Source organism: Apis cerana, linkage group LG11 (genome assembly GCF_029169275.1).
Source record: "Apis cerana isolate GH-2021 linkage group LG11, AcerK_1.0, whole genome shotgun sequence".
Taxonomy (NCBI): domain Eukaryota; kingdom Metazoa; phylum Arthropoda; class Insecta; order Hymenoptera; family Apidae; genus Apis; species Apis cerana.
The window spans coordinates 585,210-600,436 of NC_083862.1; the positions used below are offsets into that span (position 1 = coordinate 585,210).

The window sequence follows — 15,227 nt, forward strand, 5'->3', positions numbered from 1 at the left end:
AATATGAAAAGAAAACAAAAGTTTAGTTAAAATAAATTTATACACGCATAATATAATGTATGTACATAGTTTATATAAAATACTTAATCCGACATTGTACACTATTGATTTAAGACTATTTAAATATTAACATTTAAACTTTCTGCTTGATATTGAATAATAGTCTAAAGAAATGTGGAAATCCAGAATATATTTTGGAATTTGACGGTTCGGATATAAAGCAGATTATCGGGAGTGCAGGTCGAAGATTCAGGTGAGTATGGGTAGGATCTATTAAACAGAAAAAATTTATAGTCAGTTAATATTTTTTAATTGCATACTGATATTTTATTAAATAGAAATCAAGGAAACTGAGTTACAAGTATTAACTCATTACAAGATCGTTGTAATATTAGATTAGCCGATACCAACGTGAAAAAATCTTCAATTAAATATGAAATGAAAGAACTATCCTTTCCCTAATAATATATGAAATAAAATGACATAAAATTGGATATAATATCAAATAACAAATATTATATAATTAAAATGAACATCTTAATGATATTTGATATAATTGTTTATTAATCCTTTGAAATATTTATTTTAAATATCTAAAATTTAATTAAATTTTATCTTTAATAGTATTCTATAAATTAAATTTATAAAATAAGTGGTACAATATATTTTATAGAAGCGTTTCAAAGGATCATGATATCGAAACAGCATTTAAAATGTTGGTATCGACGTTTTATATGCTGACTCGAATAATTAAATATATTGCATTTGTTTTTTTTTTCTTTTTTATATAATATTAAATTAATTTACGGCGAAAATAAAGCTCTATGCAACTTACGAATATAATTACCATCAAAATGTAAATTGAAATAGCTGGCACATATACAAGGCTTTCCAAAAACATCACGTTTCACAATAACAAGCTCCTTTCTGCCTTAAACGGCAATACTCGCATCGTTTCTTTCCTTCCAGTTCTTTTCTTCATCTAGTTTAGCTATCTTTTTACTTAATACATTCTCTCTCCCATTTTTTATTTTCTAGAAAGTGTAGTTTCCCTGGTATCATTGTGATCTTTTTCCTCTCATATTTTTTTATGTATTCAGCACCATATAATTTCAAGAAAACCTTCGCGTAAAGTATACGTTTTCTTTTTTTTTTTATTTTCTCGCCTCTGTACCCGTCTCAAGTGCACCCTGTTGGCGCAAGAATTCCAAAGTCGCCGCACTTTAAGGCAATTGCTTGACGACACTGCAATATGGTCGAAGAATATCAAATCTGCTGATTTATTGCAGAAGAGATACACTTCGACATGTACAGTACTATGTGATCGCATATTCTTCATTAACACGCAAATTCCGTGCTATTAATATATTTCACAAATATTTCACGAAAAAATAAATCGTTAAATATATATATATATATATATATATATGAAACGTATATGATGTATTAACACGTAAACTCGACTTTTTCCAAAACTAATTATACTTTCGCACGACTGTAGAATATGAATTTGTGCATTAATGTTTTAAGTCGCGCATATACTGTACATATCCGGTACCGTAAAAATATCACAAAGAAATGATTATTTGAACAATCAATAAAATGTATTAATTTATATTGCCAGATAATTAGTTAATAGAGTTAAACATTACCTAGTAACAAAAATTATTCATTTATTGATATATAAATATAAATATAGAAATAAAGGAAAAAAAATGCAATATATAAATTTACAAATGAACTAGGAAGTAAATCATACTTAAAAACAAATTTTTCAATTAAATTTTACTCATTCAACAAAATAATACGGCAGTTATACACAAATAATTATTTTAAATTCTACACACATTTTTGGATTTTTCTTACTACGAAAAATAAATAAAACATAATAATATAAATAAAACAAGATCTTATAACATAATATCGAGTATAAGAAAATAAATATATGTTATTATTCTTAACACGTTGATCGTTCTTCGATTACTTCGTTGCGTGCAATATACCTTTTCAGAATGCATAATTCCATTTCATGGATATTAAATTTCGTATTTCCAGTTGTATGCATTCATTTTAAAATTTACGGAAATACGTAATAAACAAGCATGTTCTATATTACATTGAAGGAATATAGAATTAAACAAAAATAAATATAAATAATACTGTAAAAGACTTACATCATATAAGTACTAATATTCTCCGCAATTATTCATAACAATGTTAAATATTTTATTATTGAATTACTTATGACATATCAAAAAAAAAAAAAAAAAAAAAAAAAACAAAAAAGAAAAAAAAAAAAAATTCGCGAAGACAATTTTTTCTATAAATATACGAAACAAATTACCGATAAAGAAAAATTTTTTACTGTAGATAATAGAACGTTTAATAATTTTCTATAATTTACCTACATTAGAAGTGTCTATAACATTGGACATTAGTTGTCATAGGTTTTTCATCTAAATACGAATCTTTTGTGCCTAAGCTACAACCTATATGCAATCAAAATCATTTCGTAATTTCATTTGAAATATTGTATTATTGGATGGCATAATGGTTTTTAAGATAATTGAGAATATTTTAATGAATTTTTGTTTATAAGTTAGTTGACGTTATTATTCGAATTACTCGAAGAATACTCATTGAAATGCATTTAGAATTAATAACTATTATTATCGTATTTCTTAAACTCTATTGCGAAGTGTTCTTATGTTGGCTCAACGTATTGCTACTGATTACTTTATTTTCCATTTTAATTCTTACTCTCACTTTTTATAAAGTGACAATGTTTTTTCGTTTATTATATATACTTGAAATTATTTTCTCTCTTCGTGTTTCCTTTTTTTAATAATTCAGTCAAGTTTATTATTGCGTTTGCAAAAACGCTATTCTATTTTCATTGCAGAATTAGAGAATTAAATATATGTAAGATATTCCGTATATATTTTTATCCCGTGGCCAAATATTAATTTTATATTCATAAATATTATAATATTATATATTATATATAATATGTTTTTATTATTATATATTCTATATAACATCACATAAATTAAGTTTTATATATTTCAGAAATTTACGAAATTGTATACAAGAACAAGTTCTTATTTGCTCATACGTGCCTATCTGATCGCATTTATTACGTTACGTATCTCTAGCTGCGGAGCAATGACAGCGGCATTTCTGTTAAAAGTTATCGCTGATTAATAGTGGTGTTCATATTAATAAATAGATACCGCGAACATCATTGAACATATCTTTAATACATGTACATATGTATATATATATATACAATATATGTATATACATACATATATTGTATATATATATACATATATTGTATATATATAATAAATTGTTGTATTACCGAATAATTATCTTTTATATCTTTTACGAACTAAATTTTTAGATTTAAATTTAAGTTTACCTTGTGGCTAGCTGATAGTATGATCCGACGTAGTTTTCTTCGTTTCACTTAATGGCGTAGAACAAATATTCGTCGAGGAAGATGAAATACGGTCCTTCGATAGATTACCGTTTGGAGTTAATTTGCAGTTTTCTTCATTTCTTTTTTTACTACTATGTTCCACTATATTATTATCAGCAATTTTATTTGCTTCATAATTCTCATTCTTTGTTTGTTCTTTCAAATTTTCGCAACCATGTATATCGCTGTTTCTTTCTATAATATTTTCATTAATTAATACTTCTTTGAATGTAGCTAAAGTTTTACGGAGTGTTATACAGAAACCTCTGGACGCTGGTATTAATGGAAATTCTGGTAAAATTTTGTTATCTAAAATATTAATAAGAATTTATTATTAAATTTTATTAAAAAAAATTATTAAAACTATTGGATATTTTAATGTAGATTAATTAAGAAAAAAAAGAAAAAGAAAAAAAAAAGGAATTGCAACATACCAACATCGGATATTTGTTTAAAAGTAGTAGGTGTTACTGGAGATAATGGATGTTGATTATTATGTTGTTCAGAAATTTCCATCCACAATTCTAAACGTTGCAGTAATTTTTTTGCATGTCTCTTGAAATGTTCAATGATAATATCTTTAAATACAGGAGGTGGATGTTGTAATAATTTAGTTTGAGCTTGAACCAATTTCAATACAACCATTTCATTATACATTCTTGAATTTTCTTTTCCTTGTTGAGAACCTTTTTGTTTGTCAAATCCAGCTTCATTAAAATATGGTTCGGGTACGAGAATAAGGCCTTGAATTGAGACTATAACTTGCAATAGAGTTGAAGAACTTGTCCATACTTCTGTTCCACGACCAGACCAAGTTCCGAGTAAACTTACACATACTTTACCATCTTCATATAGATTAGGATTTAACCTATCATTACAATAAGAAATATAATGGCAAAGTGGTGGAGCAGCAGGATAATCAGCGGATAATTGAAAATCAAAAAGAAAAAGACCATCTTCATATGGTGTTTTCTCAGGTCCACGAAACATTACAGAATACAAGTCTATTCTATCTTCAAATCCTTTTACCCATATACCAGGTGGAAGAGAACTCTTCAAAAGCTTTAATTCTTTAGAAACAGTTCTGAAAAAGTTTGTAGGATCCGTAGGCTGAAACATTGTTAATTTAAATTTATGACTATCTGGTGCAGTCTCTTCTATAGAAAATCCTTCCCCTTCTGCATATACTGGTGGTGGGATTTCTATGGAACATTCTGATGGTTCTTGTAACAATTCTATACGTTTTTCTTCTTCTTTCTTTTGTTTCTTCAAAGGTGATGATCCCTTTTCTGCATCAGATAATGACATCTTAGATAATCCGAATCGTCTAGAAACTTCTGCATGCGCCAATACGAGTTGTGCTTTTATTAGAGTACATAATTTAACACAAACTTGAGAACTAGCTACGTGAGAACTTGTTATATGCATTTGAGACTTGGAAATTTTACTTGTTTCTGATTTTTCTACTGAACGATCAGGTACATTATTTACATCCTCGCTAAGTAGAAATTCCCCACTTGATTCACTAGAACCCGATTCTTTCTTTGAATTTTCTGCAGAATATAATCCAGAATCCTCAGGATTAGGATTAACGTTAATAAATAAACGATCAATTGATTCTTCATCTTTTATATTTTTTTTATTGGTAATTTCGTCATTTTTATTTTCCGTAGATTCTGTCATGTCTGTTACAGTAGTAATAATTTTTTCACAAAGATTACTTCCTGATTGTACAATATTATTAGAATTTTCTGTACTGTTTTTATCTATATTTTCTTCCGATCCATCAGATTTATGTGTAAATAATCTTGTTACTTGATCCGCCATACGTTGTGCTACATTTGCTCGACCACGTTCTCGGACTCTTTCCAGAAGTCCTTGAAAATGACATTCGTGAAAGAAAGAAGTTCCCATAAGTTTATCCATGTATCGACAATCTTTATAAACTTCTAATAATTTTCTCATAACTTCAGTTGTTTGAAGTGAAGGATTTTGAGTAAAAATTTCTTCTAATCTAGACATTGCAATGCGAGCTTTTTCGATGTGTGCGGCCAGTTTTGGTTTTATATTTTCTAATTCTGTTTGTTCTGTACCATCTGTATCAGCGATAAAGCAGTCTTCCAATTCTGTTTCCCATGATGCGTCAGACGATACATCGTCCCATAGTTCTCCTTCGTCACTATCATATTCACCTACTTTATACAAATCTTGAGGCCAACACATACTTACATGTCCATCAACCCACCACACTTTAACTCGTCCTTCTGGATAATTATCTAGAACTTGACCAGCAGTACAACCAGCATCTTCACCTTCAAAATTAGCTATTCGAATTACTAATGTACCTGGTCTATATTGAAAGTCTGGATGATCTTTTAAATCATATACACTAACTTCACGTTCTTCTAGTAAAGTTGGTCTACAAAATATTTATATATTTATATTTATATTTAGTTTTAATATATTTTTTTAATAAAACTGATTCAATTAAAAATATATTATATTATTATAAATACTTACTGAGGACTTTGAGTAGAAGTGTATGTTTTAAACCATTTTATTTTAGCTGTTCTACCTTGATGGTCAACACTTTGAACTACACCATACATTCTAGATTCTTCTTTTTGATCAACTACAAAATCACCTGGGAAGAATTCTTTATCATCTAAATGATGAATTGGATAAAGTTGTGTTGATGGAATACCTAAAAGAGAAATAGAAGTTATTCAAATTTTATATTATTAAAAAATAAATAATGTAATAAATAATGAGAAAAAATCATATACAAGAAAAAAGATTTATAAAATTTACCAAATTCTACTGAACCATCTTGCCATACAACATTAGCTTTTGTACTTGTAGATAATGTTTCAACAACAATTTTAGTTCCTGCAATTAGTGGAACTGGTGGAACTTTTTTTCTTGCTTTACAAAGTTTCTTCTTTTTTAATACCTTTGTCATTAAAGCTGGACCCTTTTTCTTTTTACCCATAGATGACATACTGGAACATCCACTAGATACCTACATAATAATATTAATTAATTTTCAAATTTATTATAAATTGTATAATTGTACAATTTGAAAAAATCTAATTGAAAAAAATCTTACTGAAGCACTATCGCTTTGCGATCCAGTATCTTCTGTATCCCAATCATCTGAACTTTCAGTATTCTGATTTTGTACTGGAGGCATTAAGGTATTATTGCTTGTTATATTTTGTAAATTATTAATATTATTGTGAGCATTTTCTTCTGTTTGTTGTTCATTAACTTTATCTTTATCTTTTTCCTTCTTTTTATCTTCAGCTGGTTTTGTAACACTGATATTTGGACGTGTTTTCTTTGGACTATGTTTAGGAACTTGAAAAATGTCTCTTTGTTGCTTTCTCCATTGTTCTCTTGTAATGACATTTTCATCACCTTTAATCACATAAAAATTTCGATCCCCTACTTGCACAGTAGATGGTTCAAAAACATTCAATAATTTTAATTTTTTCAAATTTTCTCCTTGAACTACAAATTTTGGCTGAGCTTGATCTGACCAAGCACCATCCTTTGAATATGCTCTACACTGCCAATGCACTCCTACCCAATCTGTTTCTACCTTTTCTACAATTACTTTTGTTAATTTCTGTGGCTTAGATTTTCTCTTTGCTTTCATTTCTTTTGTACATGTAATCCATTGTGCATCCTCTAGGCAGTGAACTGGTCCCCATAAACTTTGACCAGGATAAAATTCAGAAGAATGAGGAAAATCATTGTCCTAAAAAATTTTTATTGTATTTTTGATCAAACAATTCTGGATTTGATTCTTACATTGTCACGTCTCTCCTCTAATTGTCCTAAGACACGAGAATCTGTTTCATTTATAACACAACGAGATCCATCAGGTGTAGTAAGCCATAATTTAAAATTTGCCATTTTTATACCACCAACCCATGAATCCATACAGACAGCTATATCTGTTGCAAATTCCTATAGATAAATGTATGAGTTAATTTTATAGTAAAATAAGCATTATAAATGCACGATTACATACTTCCAAAGGAACTAAATCTTCACTCCTAATATTGGTAAGGACTTGTTTAGTACCAATCACTTGAACACAGGCAGTAAGCTCAATATCTCTACAATATCCTCTTTGTGTATCCTTTCCTTTAATCATTCGACGTACAACATCTCCTGGCATAAGTGTTCTGTCTGCTAAATGTACCTATAAATAAAAAATAAATTAAAAAGTAACTTTTATAACAATGAAAAATCACCGTTATTATATCAAATATGGATTCAAATTTGAACGTAACATTCAATTGTAGATATCATTAGCATGACAGGTGTCGCTTTGCATAAAATTAAAAACAAATACAATAAGAGAAGAGAAATGATATAGTAAAATATTAAAAATCATTTAATATATAATCTGTTATTTCTAAGAGAAATGTTTTCTTATTATATTAAATGTTAAATACCTTCTTTGAGCTGACCAATTCCTCGACACCGGAGGGATGCCAGACCACGCGAATCTCGCCCTTTTTTCTTTTCGGGCTCTCTTCGCTGTCAGAACTTTCTTCGGATAAATCCTGATCGTCATTTTCCATAACGATTCCAAACACAACGTTTCCTTTCTTATCCACACGATAGACAACATCTTCGTAAAAGTACTGGCACTCTACGCCAAAGTTCGTAGCCATCTTTCCTCTAATCACTGAGTACTCGCTCTCTGCCGACGACGGCTGACAGAAGGTTACACGGCGCAACGGTTACGGCGCACGTCGCAAGCAAGGAACTTGACTCCGACCCCGAACCCGACCCCAACCCCGACTTAAAATCCACCGATTTGAGATGCCTTTTGATTGTTCTCACCGATCGAGTTGTTATCGACTTGTTTCAAATCGAGAATTGTTCATTTCTCAATCGTCATTTCAAAGCATCTGTCAAAATAAAATTAAATTTAATTTCTTATTAAGATATATATATATATGTATGTATATATACATTTATAATGTATATATGTATAGTTCGTGTATAAAATATATACATGTATTAGCATGCATGTATGTAAAAAGGTAGTTGATAAATTTATCTTGTTTGGAAGCAGCTTCAATTTGACAAATACAATATAAGAGGTTATATGTATATATACATATATATTTCTTATATATGTATATCTAGTATATGCATGCCATTCAAAATGATACAAGTTAATCTTCATGAAAAAAAAAATTTGTTTTTTTTTAATTAAGATTTATGTAAAAATATGTATAAAATTCAATTATGCATATGTATATAATTTATTTAATTATTTGTATATATGTATACAGGCTTAATTATCTAATAAATATATTTATGTTAATAGTTTACTTTTTTATTCTAGAGGAAATATTTAAACTATAATGAAAATATCTTATTTAATTAAATACATACAATTATGTATTTAATCAAAAATATATATAATATCAATTTCTTATTTTATTCTAATAATTAAAACATCCAATTTTATTTATTTTTTAAAAGAAATCACTTAATTCTAATGAACATTTTTTATTAGGGAGGGAAATTTCTTAAGGACTAGAATAAATAAAAAATACAATTCATTAATAGTTGACTAGATATGTGAGTGAATGAAAATGTGCTAGAAATATCTAATTACATAAAGTTTGATTATATCATTAAAGAACAATTTCATATAAAATAATTTTTTAAGTTAAACTGCAAAATGAGTACGTTGAAATCCTTGACCCAAACTTTGTAATATAGTTTGCACTTCATTTTCATTTTGATGATAAAATACATATGCATCAAATTTAGTTGCTAGATTGCAATTAGTATCTCTAAAGTAAATAAGAAATATATTAATATAAATATTATAATAAAGTTTACTTATTATATTAATATAACAAAATTATGTTAATTATTATTGCTTATATTAAAATAAATATTTGTTTTACCCTGAAATAAATGCAAAATAATTAGGAATGTTTCCTGTACGACCACAAGATGAAATTTCCATGTAACTTTGTTTACATATCACCTAACATTTAAATAAAATATATTATTATGATATTATTATGAATATATTATTAAATATTATATATTTATATGTGATAAAAATTGTTTATATACCATGTCATTTGAATCTTGAGTCACTCTAATTCCTAGTTCCAGGCATTCAAATTTCACAGGCACTAATTTTATTTCTTCTGATTTTAATACTTGCAAAATTGCTCTTTCTATTTGTTTAACATCCCCTTTTGTACCAATATATATAGAACCACAATATTTAACAGAGAAACCAGCATTCAGTGATTTATTTTCTGATTTAATTATTTCAGTTTTTTCATTTTCATCTTGTATTTCAGAATTAAATCTTTTTAAAATTTTTTTTAAACCTTCAATACCTGAACTTTTTATAAGATGAACAATTGGTGCATATAATTCATAAGTTTTTTTATTACGATGCTGAAAATTATTTAATAATGTTATTGTATGAACTATTAAATAAAATCTATATTATATATATGTATTATTATATGTATTATATTATTATTATATAAATATATTTTAATATACATACTTTAATTACATATAGGCAGACTGGTTGACCTACAGTTTTTTTCATAAATTTACGTAATTGTCCTCTAGTATTGGATGTTATAGCATTTCCATTTATTTCATCTAAAATATCTCCAATTTCAACTTTATCCTAAAAGTAAAAATTAAATAAAATTAATATTTTAAATAAAATTATATTAAATATAATAATAATAATATTATAAAAATTTTAAAAATTGTGTTCATTACATCTTCTGCAGCCACAGAATTTTTATCCAAGTTAACTATTAAAGCTCTTCCTTTTGTAAAACTGCAATAATAATATAAAATTCATAATATTTTTAATGAATAATTATTGATAATTTATCTTTATAAATGTTAATTTCTTACCACACAGAAATACCTAAACTTTTACATGGTACTAATTCCAAAGCCACACATTCTGGTAATTGCCAAGATTCATCTAAAAAGCTACAATTTCGTAAATTCAATTTAAAATTTAATTTACTGCTTTGCAGTAATACTGATAAAAATATTTCTCCAAGAATATTATCTCCCAGAATACTGTTTCTATCATAATAGTCAGTAGACATTAATGGTGTTCTGACCTATGAAATTTTAATTAAAAATATTATGTTAAGAAATTAATTTTGTAATATAAAAAAATATACATACCAACATTTCAACTGGCATATGAAGGCACTTTCGTATCAAACATGTTTTAATTAAAAGCCTAAGACGTCCAGTAGGTGTATAAACTTTTGGATTTTTTTTCACTTGTTCAACAACCAAAGAATAAGTGCAACAAGAACTAAAATAATAAAATATTTAATATAAATATTCATAATTTAATATAAATATTCATATTTTAATATTGAATAAATATTTTATTTTTTAAATATTATAATGATATGAAAAATATAATATATAATATAAATTTTCTTTATGTTTTTTTCAAACCTAAAATGTTTTTCTGCAATTTCTTCCAACCAATACCAAGCATCAGGTAATTTTGGAAAACCTATTGGATTTAAACGCATCAATATTCCTTTTTGAAAACATTTTTCTAAACTTTTATAAAAAAAAGGTAGATCTTTGTTTTCTTCATCAATCCCAATGTCACTTTCAGTTAATTTCTTTGTCCAACCTGAAAATTGTTTCTTTTAATAATTAATTTAATAATAATAAATATTCATTATAGTGTTGTTTAATTATTTAATTTTAAAATTTAAAAAAAGAATAAGAAATATAATATATTTTTAAAAGATTTAATGTAAATCTTATTAAAACGAAATATAAAATAAAAAACAAGAAACCATTATTATAAAATAGATTATTTTTTTTATATATAATATAATAATTTATAATATAATAATTTTAAATGATCAGATATCAAAACTTAAAAATGAAAATATTTATAATTCAATATAAATAATTAATAAAAAAGATATTATTATTCATTAATAATAATCTTATAATTGAAATAATTTTCTAACCTATAAAAATATTATAATTAATTACCTTTCAATTCTTTAATAAGAGGATTTGAGACCGTCATGGCATTATCAACTTGAATTATTGTCAAACATCAATAATATCTTTATTAAATAAACTAGTCAGAAATTCTTAACGATCAAAAGAAATATCATTTTCAATTAACTTATTTATATATTATTGTTTTGACAATATAAAAGAATATTCGTTATACATCAAACGTCACGTTTACTGAATGTATTTTATTTATAATGATGTTGTACATATATATATAATACATAGGATATAATACTTGCGTTATTATAAAAGATAAAATTTACATTTATAAGCAAATACATAAACAAAATTGATAGATAACAAATACTTGATATAGTAATTTTACTTATTTAAAGTATAATAGATATTCGTATTTTTAGTATTCTGTGTATTATATAAAACTAAGTTATATTTAAATTAGAAGAATAAATAATATTAAGAATTTAATTTAAAAATTTAATTGCATGAATTTTGTGTGTTAAGTATCATTAAATATAAATAGTTTTAGAATAATTAGTTAAAATGGCAACAATTGTGCCTGACATAAATGAAATAAAATCAAAAGCTTTGAAAGCTTTTGCAAATGAATTTGGAGATAATGCGAATATTTGTGTATGTGCACCCGGTCGTGTGAATTTAATCGGAGAACATACAGATTATAATGAAGGTTTTGTTTTACCTATGGTAAAATTAATGTTTATATAAATATTAATTTTTTTTTACGTAATAATTAATTTGTGCTTTATAATCTAATGTATATATAAAAATTAAAAAAATTTTTATATATAATAAGCTATTTCTTGAAAAAAAAATTTTTTTACATTACTAATATCAGTAACATGTTAATTATTTTTTTTAAATATTTCTTATGTTATTAATTTAAAAATTTAGTTAATTTATTATTATTAAAATTTAATTTATTAATGAAAATATTAAACAAATAACACAATATTAAATAAAAAATTAATTTTTAGAATGATAAATTTGAATGTTGTAATTGTTAAAAATTATTATAATTATTGTAATATTGTTATTTTTTTATATTTAATTGAATAGAGTTAAAAAATCATTTTATTTTCATTGAAAAGTATATTTTTTAATTGAGCAGTTATTAAATAAATTTTTTAAATAAATATCAATAATACATTAACATATTATAGGCATTGCCCATGGTTACACTTATAGTGGGAAAACTTAGCAATGGAAAAAAATGTAAAATTATTTCTCTCAATGATATAGTTAATTCTGAAAATCATACTGAATTTGAAGTTAATTCTCGTAAGAATATAAAACCTGGAGAACCAAAATGGGCTAATTATGTTAAAGGATGTGTAGCAAATTTTATTTGTCAGTTTGTTTATTATTTGAATTTATTTTAATGAAAGATAATGAAGTAATAATATTGTATAATGTTAATTCTAGGTGATGTGCCACCTTTTAATGCTATTATTTTGTCTACTGTACCAGTTGGTGCTGGTTTAAGTAGTTCAGCTGCTTTGGAAGTTGCTATTTATACATTTTTGGAAGCATTAACTGGTATAGAATCAGAAAAGCCAGAAGATAAAGTATAATTACATTATTTATTTTAATTTTAATTTTACCAAAACAGAAAAATTTATTAGAAGTGTTGTTTAGGCAATAGCTTGTCAACGAGCTGAACATGATTTTGCTGGAGTTCCATGTGGCATCATGGATCAATTTATTTCTGTGATGGCCAAAGAAGGTTATGCTCTTCTTCTTGATTGTAAAGATCTTAGTACTAAACAAATACCTATATCAAAAATAAATGATTATATCTTTCTAATTACTAACTCTAATGCGCCTCATAAATTAAGTTCAAGCGCATATTGTGAGCGTAGAGATTGTTGTTATGAAGTTGCAAAAAAATTAAATAAAAAAAGTTTACGTGAAGTATCTATGAGTGATATTCAAGGTAGATTAAAAAATATAATTATATCAAAAAAAAAAAGAAAAAAAAAGCAAAAGTATTTTTTTTTTATTAAATTTTAATATTTTATATTTTTTTTTTATTTTTAGTTTTAAAATCACAAAATGTACCTGAAGAAATGATAAAAAGAACTCGTCATGTAGTTACAGAAATTAAAAGAACAATTGATGCTGTAGAAGCTCTTGAAAAGGGAGATATCAAAAAATTTGGAGAGTTAATGAATGAAAGTCATGATTCTTTAAAAAATGATTATGAAGTGTCTTCAGTTGAATTGGACACTTTAGTAAAAGCAGCAAGAGAAATAAATGGAGTTTTAGGAAGCCGTCTAACTGGTGCTGGTTTTGGTGGATGTACAATAACATTATTAAGAAAAGATGTAATTGATCAAACAATCAATCACATGAAAACAAAGTTAGATTATTGTTTTTGTAACACTTTTATAATTTTTGAATTTGATAATGATATTTATGTATAATATTTTATTACAGATATTCTGGAAATGCAACATTTTATATAGCAGAACCTGCAATGGGTGCAAGAATTTTAGACAAAAATTAAAGAATATGATAGTAAAAAATTTCATATTTACAAATAAAATAGATATAATAATAAAAAAAAAACTCAAACTTTATTTTTATACTTATATTAAACTAACTATCTTTAATTTAAAAAAAAATGATATACTCTTAAAAATTTTGATTTTTTTTTATAGTATATCATATAAGATTTAGAATAAAATGCTTAAAAAAATTTTAATTTTTTTTGAAATAATATATAAAGTATTACATATTATTATATGTTATATATAATAATTTTTAAATTGCATGTACAATAATACATGTATATAAAAAATGCTACTGACAAATTATATAAATTTATATTCATTTATAAATTTATATACATATTTCATAATCTTACATAATTATAATTTTAGACCCTTTTGACACAATATTCATAACATAATTTTTCTTCTTATAATATTTAAAATTAATATATTTAATATATTTTCATCATTAATATGTATTACATACATTCTTAGTAATGAAAAGTTTTTATTTTATTTATGTGAAATTACATACATATCATCATATAATGTAATATTGTATCTAAAGGGTTAATTGATACTTAATTACAATAATTATTAAAACATATTGTTCCTCTTTATTATAATATTATCTATATTGTTCGTTTTCGAGTTAATATAATACTGATATGTATAAAATAAAAAAAAGGAGTACTTCTGGGACGGAATTTATAAAAGTCTAAATATTATCAGTACCTGTTCATAGTAGTTGACGAATTTGAAAATTCTGAAAAATAAATAAAAGTTTTATACAGTTTAATCTAAATTACACATATCTATATAAAATTTAACAACTATTAATAAATCAATTATCTAATATATTGTATAAAAATAAAATTAAAAATAGAATTACCTTTCAAACAATCGTTAAGTTCAAGTTCGCTAGAACTACATTTTAAACCAGAAGGTTTTACACCTTTGAAAATTTCAATAATACTCGGTTTCAAATTATGAAAAATCAAAGGTTGTCCACGTTTCGAAAAATCTTCCGTTAAACTTTTAATTCCCTAAATAATGAATATAAATTATAATATATGAATAAATAATTTTCTAACTTGATTATATATATAATTTTTTATTGTTTTGAATATTTTTTTTAATTATTCTATATTTTATACTTTTCTATCTTC

The 15,227-nt window shown here is 25.0% G+C and overlaps 4 protein-coding genes across 14 annotated transcripts in view; 1 reads left to right on the forward strand and 3 right to left on the reverse strand.

The window, feature by feature from the left end:
* Positions 1 to 21: 21 nt before the first annotated feature.
* LOC107998541 ((E3-independent) E2 ubiquitin-conjugating enzyme UBE2O) lies at positions 22 to 8,608 on the reverse strand. Of its 5 annotated transcripts, XR_009831697.1 has the most exons (10): positions 7,954 to 8,206; positions 7,524 to 7,697; positions 7,301 to 7,459; positions 6,594 to 7,247; positions 6,296 to 6,506; positions 6,005 to 6,188; positions 3,919 to 5,903; positions 3,425 to 3,793; positions 848 to 1,245; positions 22 to 270 (listed from the first exon to the last, which is right to left on the reverse strand). XR_009831697.1 is itself a non-coding variant. In XM_017057863.3 (9 exons), the coding sequence occupies exons 1-8, from the start codon at positions 8,173 to 8,175 to the stop codon at positions 3,432 to 3,434; spliced, it is 3,951 nt and encodes a 1,316-aa protein (XP_016913352.1). In that variant the 5' UTR covers positions 8,176 to 8,206; the 3' UTR covers positions 22 to 270; positions 3,425 to 3,431. The 5 variants fall into 5 exon arrangements, 4 of the variants coding, with proteins under 4 accessions (XP_016913352.1, XP_061937132.1, XP_016913350.1 ...); XM_017057863.3 differs by lacking the exon at positions 848 to 1,245; XM_062081148.1 differs by lacking the exon at positions 22 to 270 and adding an exon at positions 8,523 to 8,608 and having other exon boundaries at positions 305 to 3,793; positions 7,954 to 8,415.
* LOC107998547 (galactokinase) lies at positions 35 to 14,765 on the forward strand. 2 transcript variants are annotated; one of them, XM_028667099.2, is made up of 6 exons: positions 35 to 253; positions 12,727 to 12,913; positions 12,989 to 13,131; positions 13,202 to 13,499; positions 13,604 to 13,925; positions 14,003 to 14,765. In XM_028667099.2, exons 2-6 carry the CDS (start codon positions 12,736 to 12,738, stop codon positions 14,070 to 14,072), a joined length of 1,011 nt encoding a protein of 336 aa, XP_028522900.1. In that variant the 5' UTR covers positions 35 to 253; positions 12,727 to 12,735; the 3' UTR covers positions 14,073 to 14,765. The 2 variants fall into 2 exon arrangements, with proteins under 2 accessions (XP_028522900.1, XP_016913366.1); XM_017057877.3 differs by lacking the exon at positions 35 to 253 and adding an exon at positions 12,089 to 12,250.
* On the reverse strand, positions 8,757 to 11,698 carry LOC107998546 (uncharacterized). Its single transcript, XM_017057876.3, has 9 exons — positions 11,558 to 11,698; positions 10,997 to 11,183; positions 10,712 to 10,847; positions 10,427 to 10,644; positions 10,286 to 10,346; positions 10,059 to 10,187; positions 9,608 to 9,943; positions 9,433 to 9,515; positions 8,757 to 9,315 (listed from the first exon to the last, which is right to left on the reverse strand). Exons 1-9 carry the CDS (start codon positions 11,592 to 11,594, stop codon positions 9,189 to 9,191), a joined length of 1,314 nt encoding a protein of 437 aa, XP_016913365.1. The 5' UTR covers positions 11,595 to 11,698; the 3' UTR covers positions 8,757 to 9,188.
* LOC107998543 (sodium-independent sulfate anion transporter-like) overlaps positions 12,989 to 15,227 on the reverse strand; it is a 17,138-nt gene continuing 14,899 nt past the window's right edge. For 5 of the 6 annotated variants that reach the window (XM_017057866.3, XM_017057865.3, XM_017057864.3 and 2 more), the window contains 2 exons: positions 14,951 to 15,104; positions 14,669 to 14,824 (listed from right to left, as the gene is read on the reverse strand). In XM_017057866.3, coding sequence (XP_016913355.1) covers positions 14,787 to 14,824; positions 14,951 to 15,104 — 192 coding nt within the window. In that variant the 3' untranslated portion in view covers positions 14,669 to 14,786. Of the gene's footprint in view, positions 14,825 to 14,950; positions 15,105 to 15,227 lie in introns of all 6 variants that reach the window. The other variant, XM_062081156.1, reaches the window with a different exon arrangement.